Genomic DNA, 11,116 nt, shown 5'->3' with positions numbered 1-11,116 from the left:
GGAAACAAGCTCTGTTTATTTATACCTAAAGATGGGTTTTGCGTTGGAAATGCCTTAAGACCATCTTCAACCATTTACACCAAACTCAAACTATTTTTTAGATTTTGTCACATTAAACAATAACTTTAGTACTCAAATCATTTACACCAAACACCATACCCACACTCAAAAGAATATTCCGTATTCATATACTTTCTATACCTTTTTAATCTTACCTATATATTTATTTAAATTATACATTAGTCCCCATATCACTATATCAATAGTTTGTGAAATATAATTATTTGATTTAATATTATTAACTTATTAAAATATATCAAATATTTCATAATTAAATGATCCATACTATTTGCTTATTAAAATAAATCAAACATCAAACATTCCATAATAACAATCAAACATCAATTAAACACCAATTAAATATATATAATTACATAAAATATTCGTATAACACAAATAAATTAGCAAAATTTATGACTCCAAATTTGCTTATAATATTAAACTTCATGTCAAATATAATAGTATCAAATATAATATCAGAGATTGTATAAGTGAAAATAAATAATAATTACTCATCTAAAACTTAATCAATATAAATGTTAATTAAATAAAAATATATAAAGGATTATATATTAAAATTTCAAAGTAAGAGTTAACAATTTATCACTCATGTCATTATACCCAATTATTAATAAAATCATTTGGCAAATTTGTGCAATTTACCGACTGACAATAGTCATAATCATTTGCATTTTTTATAATAATATCCCATTAATTAAATCCCATTTAATATCCACAATTAATACAAACCTATTTTAAAGCGCCGCATTCATCTTCTTCCCAATCCTTTGCGTTCTGTCTTCTCCCCCGTTTCCATCTTCTCCCTAAAATTTTTGCATCAGACGACATATTCTCCACAAATTAAGGTAAGTCTTCTTGCCTCTATTAGAAAATACGCAAGCTGAAGGATCCACTGCAATTTCAGAAAGTTCATAAACTACATATGCAGTAGCTACAGTGCTACTGCATTTTTGGCGTGTTACTGTTCAATATCTCAAAAAAGGACGGTTTTGGGAGTATGGTTGGAGCTTAATTCTACTCCAAAGATGCGTTTTGCAGTATGGGTCGGCATTTCCCCAACTCTCATTCTTTATTTAGTAGTATTCCGTTTTTATGCGTATCTATCGTGTAACAGGTAATCGCCGAATCGCCACGGTCGATGGTAGTATGAGCTAACATACTTTCGTTTTGATTCGAGCTCGAACAACTGCTTATTTGAGTTTTTTTTTTTTTTAAACTGGACAAGCTCAAACCGATCACGGGTTAAAGAGTTTTTTTTTTTTTTTTTTTTTTTTTTTTTTTTTTTTTTAATATAAAAAGTTGAGCTCTAACTCAAGGAAAGAAGCTTGACTCGAGCCTGCACTTACTTGTCACATCTACCGGGCGTCGTCGAGAGTATAATTGTTATTTCTCTATGTCTAGTATGCAGAATATAATTGAATGCTGGGTCTACATGTGTCAACAATGAATGTAGCTGCAGTGGATCCATCTAATCTTCTTATCCAGCTGGAGGGTATTTTGGAATCTGACCCTTTCATGTAAGCTATTGCTGATGATAGTCATTTTTATTGTGTTCTCTTGATCTCTTCTAATGAACTAGCTAAATAATGATAGTTTGATCCAGGAATCCTGTAAGTTTGCCTCTGTGGGGGAAAATTCCCCTATTTTGTGGTTGCACCACTAGCTAGTTGTCTTGTCTACGAGATGGTTTTCAGATATGAATTTAATGTGTAGATGTAATTTTCCCTGTGTACCATTATTTATCCTCTTATTCGGAGATTTACAGTAACTGTTTCAACTTCCAATGTAATGACAGGAATTACTATTAAATATAGATTTCACTTACCTGTACTGCGATTAATATTTCTCTCCCTCTCTTTCTATTGTGGCAGTGATGAAGTTGGGTTCATTCATCCAACACAGTTTGCTTTTTTAAGTGAGGATGTCCCTAGTTCTACCTCCTTGTCGCCTGTGGCTGATGGGTCTCTCCTAGAGGATGATACCATTAAATCAGAACCAGCAGTCTGTAATAGTTCTAATACTTGCTTTTGGCATCATGAACATAAGCTGGGAATCTCTACCCTTGTTCTTGCTCAACTATATAGAGCGGCTAAAGACGCATTCATGGATTCACATAGACAATGCAGGATGTTGAGCAGTTCTCAATGTAAGAAGGATGAAAAACTAGATGAAATTGCATCAGTGTGTTCAACTTCTTTCTTAAACATTGCTGAAATTGAAGTTATGAGACATAGCAAGGCACTTCTTCTACTAAGCTCTGATTTTGGCACAGCATGGAATTTCAGGTACATTCATGCCCCACTTTTTTGCATACGCTTATATGTCCATTGGTTGCATTGCTCCCAACATATGTCAGACTTCTACCAAGTAGTTTAATCCCTGAAATGTAATATCCAGAAGTGGTATACGAGTTTAAGGGCGGTTTGTTCACAAAATAAAAGTTATACCTTCTGCAAGTGGTAAAATTGTTCCAAAGATTAGCTGGAAACCCGGTCCTTTTTATGTCTGGCTGTCAGCATGCTTCATAAAGTTGCTCAGTGAGAGACTGAGAGTGTTAAATAAATATTATGAGCTCATTTCGAAAAATACTTCTTCCTTCGTACTCCTTGGAGTTCTAGTGCTTAACATAAGATTTGAAGTTTGATGTTAACTTCATTTTGTAGAATCCTACTCAGCAACTACCACTTGATAATGATATTAAAACTTTCTCTTATATTTTCTTCTCCTAGGAAGTTAATTGTGTCAAAGAAGCAGCTCTTTCCGATGTTCATGGATGAACTGCTTTTATCAGCTCTGGTTCTATCCTATTCGCCAAAAAGTGAACGTGCTTGGAGCCACAGGTACTAACCCTTGTGACTTGGGTGACTACTAGTTTCTTTTTGGTGATAATAATGATTATTATTATTATTATTATTATTATTATTATTATTATTATTATTATTATTTTATTTTATTTTATTTTTTAAGTCACTAAGTCACAAAATTGGACATGGTAAGTAATATCTCATGATATGTAATACTCCCACCGTCCATGAAAAGTAGTCTCATTTTGCTATTTTGGGATGTCCATGAAAAATAGTCTCATTTCCAAAAATGGAAAGTTTCTCTCTCATACTTTACCCCACTTTTTTCTCCTCTCTCCCATACTTTACTTATGTTTTCTCCTTCTCTCTTACTTTACCAATTTCTCATTAAAACCCGTGTCGCCCACAAATGAGACTATTTTTTGTGGACGGAGGGAGTATCTACCTTCCGTTTCTGTACAAACACCCATAGTTACACACTTTAGAATAGATATGAAACGCATGTGATGAATGGTGCTTCCCATGGCAAGTTTATTTTATCATTGTATTTACATAATTTTCTGAACTTGCGTCAATATTGTGTTCTCACTGGTAGGAGATGGGTGATCAAGATGATAGCTGGAAAGTCTGCAAATCTACCAGAGATTGTGGAAAGAGAATCTGAGTTAGTGAAAAAAATAGTAGAGGTTTAATTCTGTTCCAGAACTGTGAAGCCATACATATAGGAGTACAACTTTTTGGTCATTATCAATATTTAGTTGATGCATTTGCTAAATAAAGGCAACTTTGTAGTGGTTGCTGTCATTCACTTTAGTATTCTTTCAGCTTGTGTTTTTAAAAGTGTGATGTGAAAATTGTGTATATGTATTAAAGACTTTCCTTTTCAAACTGTAGGGTAAGAGCTATAGTTCTTGCTGGTTCTAGTTGTAATTATGCCCATGCAGTTTCTTGGATAGCTTTAGGTATTGGACCGCTTAATCATCTGATTAGAATAAAGAAGACAGTTCAGAGATGTTTATTGTGAAAGCAGTCATTACGATTTACGGGGCAGGTAAAATTGGTGAAACTCTGGGTGTTTGAGTCCACCAAATTTAGCGTTCTACTGATTACACACTTAAACTAGCATTCCTAGGTCAGCGCGTGTTTAAAACCAGTTTACGCTTTAGATAGATCAAACTTTGACCCTCTTCAAGTGAGCATCTTTTCTGAAACTTACAGGGAACTTACATAATTTGGCCTTGCCTGGAGTACTTTTTTCTCTCTTAAAACAGTATTAAGATCACTGTTATTTTATCTGATGTAGCATTACCTATTTGGAAACCTAATGTTGGAAGTATGGTTCCCCCTAAGTACAAAGATTCCTGATTGAACAGAAGCATCCTGGATTTTATTCAAGTGCTTGTTGCACAATTTTCACAATATAGCTCTACAACCACCAGACACTTCCATTGTCGAATTTACTGCAGATTTGACCACAAGAATGACATATAGTTTGTGTGTTTGCTGTTGAGACAATTTTTGCCTTGAGGGTTCAGGGTTGATAGTTCTTGTTCTCTCAGTTTCTTATGTCATAAAGCGTTTCTATCGGTGCCATGCAATTTCTTTCCAGCAAAGCACAATATACTATCCTTGACAAAGTCATCGTGTGGAGTTGTAAAGAATTTGCTTCCTTCTCTGTTTTTCTCACTTCTATTTATAACTGCTCAAAATATGTCAATGTGAGCACTAGCTGCACTTTCTGCAATTTTTAAAGCATAAGCATAACTTGATTTTCTTATTTGCCTAAGTGTTGGATCTTCGTTATCTCTACCTGTGCCTTCCTTCGTATAAACCAAATCATTCTTCCCCAGAGAATCATCTGGCAATCCCGCAACTTGAGTGCATTATTTTAAAATTTAAATGATACCTTATAATCCTGGCATAATGAGCATGCATGGATGGAACTATATTTTATACATTTTTTATTATGTCACAGAACTCTAAGATGAATTACCGTGCTTGGAATCACCGCTGCTGGTTGGTTTCCTACATGTCGGACTCACAGGTCAGTTTGAAGTTAAGGCCCCTATCTCTTTCCCCTAACCCGTCATGTTAGACCAATTTTTAACAACGTTGATGTGCAGCATTTTGTCCAGCAATAACATTATTTCTAATTTTCTATTACCATCTTCATTTATAGAGAATAATTAATATTTTTTCCCAGTTTTGCATTATCCAATTTGGGTCTAGTACCATTTTCTGTTTTTTTTTTTTGAAAAATTAGTATTCTGTATGTATTTGGTTTTTCTTAATACTTCTTTGTGCTCTGTTCAGGTACTACTTGAGCTGCACAGTTCCAGAGATTGGGCTGCGCTTCATGTTGCTGATAACTCTTGTTTCCACTTCCGAGCTGTAAGTTAAGAATCTATGTCAAGTGTTTCCAACATAATTTGTTTCATATTTTATGTTTTGATGTTTCTCAAAATGCAATAACATTGAATTTGAGGTCTTGTTTACCACTGAACCCAACGTATTTTATGATAAAGTATTTCCATACGTGATGTAATGATAGCGAAATGCAGCCAGCACTTTATCATGATGATGAGATGCTAGTATATAAAGTGACGACATTGTGAATAAAGGGAAGTGACTTTGCCGTTGCCTTGACTAATTTACGAAGGTGCCTATGTCTTAGATTGTTTTGATGGATAGAAGATATCTCTTGTTGACATGATGGGTATTGCCAATTCATGCATATGTTTTCCGAGCCCATGCGTGTCATAGTTTCCCACATTGTATTTGTATAGGTGGTAGATCCATCAAACTAAGAGTTTGTGTATTTGCATCTAGTTGATTGAGACTTCAACCATCCCTTCTGGTTTCTCCTGCTCTTGGTCTTCTCATATAATAAGCGTAATATTAGAAATATGCATGTTATAATATCTTTCCAAAGTACAACTTCATACACAAACTAACATCTCCTATAATTTCAGCGGTTACTGGTCCAGATGATAGAGAATTCACGGCATTACAAGGATTTCAATGGTTTGTCAAATGAAGAACTTCAAAAACTATGGAAGGTCTGGTCTTGCATTTGTTTTGATCATTTGAATTGTTAAAGAAACTCCAAGGAAATGGGTTTTTGGTCATGGGATAAGGCATATTGTCCAAAATTATCATCCTAACTATAGTTGAGAGGTTACTTGCATATTGTGCATTCATCAGGCTCATGTGTTTTAAACATAACATGAAAAATTGGTTTATTTGCAGAAAATAATGCATGAAACATAACAGTGATGGAATATAAGTTATGTAGTTACTTTTTTAATGTATCTCTGAAGTGCTTAGATATGTCAACCGAAAGATTTGAAGGGTCTTTGATGTATAGTCATCTTTAGTTTGAGGTGTAAACTTATGATGATTATCTACCTGTTTATATGGTGATATTTGGCAAATGGATGCATATCAGGAGGAACTGGACTGGGATGCAATGTTGATAAGGCTATACGTGGGAAGAGAGGTAGGCAGCCACTACAGTATTTTGAAATAAAGAACATCATGACTATAAGAACATAAACTTCTGAATAAATATGGCTTACACGAGACATGTATAGGAGGATATTTGTATAATTAAATAGAAAAAAGTATGAATAGCATGATTATAGGAATTGAATGACATGTCATCTGATTTCCTTTACCTGGACTTTAGTTGTCTGTTTCTTGCATCTGCCAACAAAGTGACAAACAAGTTACTGTATTACTTTATACAAAAACTCAGGTGTTCTCATCTTATCTTGCTTGATGTTGAAACTAATTAGTACTCCTACTAGTTATAAACCAACTTACATTTCCATCTTGATTTTCATATATGTTTATTGATTCTTTTCTTTTTCTCGGGTACTGATTTCTTCAAGTCTCTGTGGCTTCATCGTCGCTTCCTGTCACTGATATGGATGAAACATTTAGCTGTTGATGGCCAGAGTAACATGTTCGTCAAAGATGAATTAAAGCTATTCCAATCCTGCACAATTATCCCTGATAATGAATATGGGGAATATCAAGCACAAACAACCTTTTCAGCTACCTACATTACTTGGCTTGCTAAGGTAGACTAATTTTTGTTACTTTTCTTGATACGGCTCTTTCTCGCCTCAGTATGCTTACTCTCCTACTATTGCTGTTTGTTTAGCAAATGCCCGAGTCTTTCGGTGTGGTGCTTAAAGAAAGCTCACAGTTTGAGGCGCTCAAGCTATTACTCGACCAAGCTGAAAAGAGCTTCCTTTGGGATTCTCTGAATGCAAGCACTCAACAATGAGTTAGAAAACTAGTACTACTAAAGTTCTTGGTGTTCCCCATTTCTTGTGAGGTGGCGAGTCAAACTTCGTCGTGCCACTGGAATTTTATATACAGACAGGAACATTATCTTGAAAAAGTTTAAAGGTTCTATGTTTATTTGTTTATCATATGTTGATATATTTTCACTAACCATTTCAAGGGTTACATGGTAAGTTTAGTATTCTGAATCTCTGATGATGTTTTACTTTCCCTGTAAATGTAATTTTGCGATCGTATGGAATATGAATTGAGTTTTTTGCGGGTTTAATTTTTTTTTATGAAATACAGGATTTCATTTGTTCTTGTTAAGTTGTCTGATTCAATCTACAATAAAAACAATATAAAAACATCAAAACATAAAGCACGAAATTACTAGTTAGATAATATTCCATCCTTTTAGGAAATTGAATTTGTTCCTTTTCAATGGATAGATTCAAAATACTCCTACGAAAAAAGGAGAAAATAGAAACTTCAAAGCATAAAAACGAAGTGTCTAGTTAGATTACTAGTACTACTTCATACGTTTTCCTGGAGTCTTAAAAAGTAGTTGGTGGAAATGATTTTTAAGAGCATCCAAGATGGGGCAGTTTTCGTTCGGACGATTCCTTTTGTGTCGCCTCGTCCTCCCATTGCACGGCGATGGACAAGCGCCTCGCCCGAAAATTCGACCATGGACGACGCGGCGCTTGTGCCTCGTCCGTCCACTGAAGGCCAACAACAGGGGCGCGCGACTGACGACCCACACGTTTTCCCTTTTAAAAAAAACTTTTCAATCTATAAATACACTTCATTTCTCACTCCCTTCTCACACTCTCAAATCTCAGTCACTTTCCAAAGTGAATCTCGACGGCGACTTGTTAACTGCCGAAGGCAAAATTGGACTATAGAGCAGATAATGTTTACTTTAGCGACCATATTCACGCTAGTGTTCATGAACAACAAGAGCAGGTCCCGAGGCCCATCTGCCGCTGGAACTACGTCCGCCGAGAGCATGACGTAACTCACCAACGTATGTTTCGAATACTACTTCATTGATCAACTACAGTGGGGTCCGACGGTTTTTCGTCGCCGATTTAGAATGCAATGAGAGTTGTTTCTCCACATTGTTTGCACGTTGGAAGCGTGCGACTCGTTCTTCCAAATGCGGCTAGATGCGACCGGCTACCTGGGCTATCCCCACTTACGAAGTGCACGGTTGCACTTCGTCAATTGCATATGGCACCACAACGAACATATTCGACGAGTATCTTCACGTCGGGGATACAACTGGGCGGGAGTGTTTGGCGAACTTTTGTCATGTCGTGGTGGAGGCCTTCGACACCACATATTTGCGCAAGCCGAATGCCACTGATTTCTGCTGGACATGCACAAGAGGGTGCACGACTCTCCTGGAATGCTGGGGGGAGCATAGATTGCATGAACTGAGATTGTCCGACAACATGGAGAGGCCAATTCACTAGTGGGTATAAGGGTTCCCACCCGACGATGATCCATGAAGCCATCGTTGACCACCGACTTTGGATCTGGCATGCTCACTTCTACGTGGCCGGGTCAAACAATAACATCAACGTGCTAAACACGTTGACTTTCTTCACCAAGCAATGCAAGGGCAACTATCCGGTTATCGAGTTGACTGCTAATGGACGTCGACATCATAAGAGTTACTCTCTCCGTCCCATTAAAGATGTCCAACTTTTCTTTTTAGTTTGTCTCACTAAAGATGTCACATTTCCATTTTTAGAAAAAGTTATCTCTCATAATAATATAAATATTATATTTTCTCTTTCCACCTAACACACAAAACAAAACCTCTTAAAATCTCGTGCCGTCCCACAAGTGTGACATCTTTTGTGGGACGGAGGGAGTACTACTTAGCCGATGACATGCCCGAGATGGCCAGTTTTTCTGAAGACGATCTCATGCCCAAAGGACCCGAAGAGAGCTTTATTTGCAAAGGGGCAAGAGGATTCACGAAAGGATGTGGAGTAAGAATTCAGTGTGCTTCAAGCGCTTTGTGCAATAATGAAAGAGGCCTAGCTCGTTTCTGGTTCAAACATTATATCGTCAATGTCATGTACGCGTGCATTATCTTGCATAACATAATTATCAATGATGAAGGTCCAGGAGTTGTCGATTGGTCCGATGATGAAGCCGGACCGAGCACAGGTCGTGCAACCCCGCCGGTCAGTCGAGGTTTACCATACGAAGTCATTGAGAGACTACGGGAAAGAGGGGAACATGCGCAAGCAACAAGCCATCGTGCACTCATGTCCGACATGATTGAAGAAGTTTGGGCACGTAGAAGTCGTTGAAATTGTACATTTTTTAATTATTTCCGTTGTAACTTTATTTTTAATTAGGTAATGTATGTTTAGTATTTATTTTAATATTTAAATTTTGGTATTTATTACTCCATTCGTCCGCCATTAGGAGTCTCATTTCTTGGCGGTACGAGTTTTAAGAAATATTAAGAAAAGTGGGTGGAAAAATGTTAGTGGAATATGAGTCTCACTTGTATATACTAGTTTTATATGAAATGAGAGTGTAATGAGTTAGTGGGTAGTAAGACACTATTACTATTTATGGTAAAAGTGAACCAAGACTACTATTTGCGAACGGACAAAAATGGAATAACGATACTCTTATTCGCGGACGGAGGGAGTATATGTGAAAAAAAAATTAAATATTAAATGAAAAATGGATTTTAAAAAAGATAATCCAGCCACTCCGCACAACTGCAAAAAGGCTAATCCGGACTAAGAAATGCTGATGTGACGGACTATATTCCGGACACTAGTTCGGACCAGTATAGATGCCCTTAAGGGGCAATTACTATATCCAAAATGAAGGAATAAATGAGACGTAAAAATAGGAACGTTAAAAAATGATAAAATGAGACATTATCTCGTGGACAAGGAGAGTAATTAATTGTAGCATTAGTGAAAAGAGAAGATGAGCATTATATTAAGTACTCTCTCCGTCCCACGATAAGAGTTACATTTCACTTTTATCATAAATTGGCCTAATTTCCACTAACTTTGAGCTTATTCCCTAGTCTTTATTTTGTTAACTTCGTTAACTTTTAGCTCTATTTTGTCAACATCCCCTAGAAGCCACTTTGAGCTTATTCCCTATTTTTTTTTGGGTACAAACACTTAGCCAATCACTTAGCTACTAAAATAAGTCTCATATTAGCCTCATCAATAAACCTTACTACTATTTGGGTGATAGATACAACTTTGAGCTTTGTTGATTGTGCTGTAAGTTTTGGGTGGTGTTCTATTTAAAGTTTAGAGATTTTTCAGATTTGATGAAATGTATAAGTGTTGAGTTCTTTGAAAGGAAAAAGATGGCCTCCAAAGTGTAAAGTCGAGGTCTTTGGAAAAAAAAACAAAAAAAAGAAGTGAAAAGAAAAAGAAAAGAAAAAAAAGAAGTGAAATAAAGTTAGAACTTCAATTGCTTTGTAAAGATGTAATCTTGTCTAGAAAAAATCTCAAGTTTGGGAGAGTGAAAGTGTGGGTTGTAAAATGTATATTGTTTGGTTCTTTGGAAGGAAGTTGTAGGAGTGAAGAATTTGGCATTCAAATATGTAGTTTTTGAGCTACTATCCATATTTATCCTACCTCATCCCTAGTCTCATTACAACCTTTGACTAAAGACCTTGGAATTTATTGTTGATGCATTATGGGTGTTTTGTAAATGACTTGGTAGAGTTAAAGAAGTTTGATTTGAAATCCACGGGTCTATGTGATAAGTATTGCTTGACGAGTCAATGATGACGGTTTGAGTTGTAGGATCTTATGTTTGAATTTACTTTGAAGTGCACCTTGACTTCAATGGTTCTTGAGAGTGGGAAATTTTGATTGGAAATGTTGGGGGTTTAGATTTTGTCATTCACGTCCTTATTTGATTCTTTG

The 11,116-nt window shown here is 36.1% G+C and overlaps 1 protein-coding gene across 5 annotated transcripts; it reads left to right on the top strand.

Annotated features, from left to right (window-relative positions):
* The first annotated feature begins 809 nt into the window (after window positions 1-809).
* Window positions 810-7,467, top strand: LOC125222510 (Protein prenylyltransferase superfamily protein). 5 transcript variants are annotated; one of them, XM_089062727.1, is made up of 12 exons: window positions 825-926; window positions 986-1,124; window positions 1,483-1,598; window positions 1,953-2,366; window positions 2,811-2,921; window positions 3,481-3,571; window positions 4,861-4,929; window positions 5,199-5,276; window positions 5,858-5,944; window positions 6,334-6,384; window positions 6,779-6,970; window positions 7,054-7,467. In XM_089062727.1, the coding sequence occupies exons 3-12, from the start codon at window positions 1,501-1,503 to the stop codon at window positions 7,177-7,179; spliced, it is 1,317 nt and encodes a 438-aa protein (XP_088918853.1). In that variant the 5' UTR covers window positions 825-926; window positions 986-1,124; window positions 1,483-1,500; the 3' UTR covers window positions 7,180-7,467. The 5 variants fall into 5 exon arrangements, 4 of the variants coding, with proteins under 4 accessions (XP_088918855.1, XP_088918853.1, XP_088918852.1 ...); XM_089062729.1 differs by lacking the exon at window positions 986-1,124 and having other exon boundaries at window positions 810-926; XR_016134543.1 differs by having other exon boundaries at window positions 826-1,124; window positions 6,831-6,970.
* The last annotated feature ends 3,649 nt before the right edge of the window (window positions 7,468-11,116 follow it).

Source organism: Salvia hispanica, chromosome 1, assembly GCF_029641045.1.
Source record: "Salvia hispanica isolate PSC_SH4W2 chromosome 1, Shi_PSC_v1, whole genome shotgun sequence".
NCBI classification, from domain to species: Eukaryota; Viridiplantae; Streptophyta; class Magnoliopsida; order Lamiales; family Lamiaceae; genus Salvia; species Salvia hispanica.
This window is presented reverse-complemented; position numbering and strand designations above follow the sequence as displayed.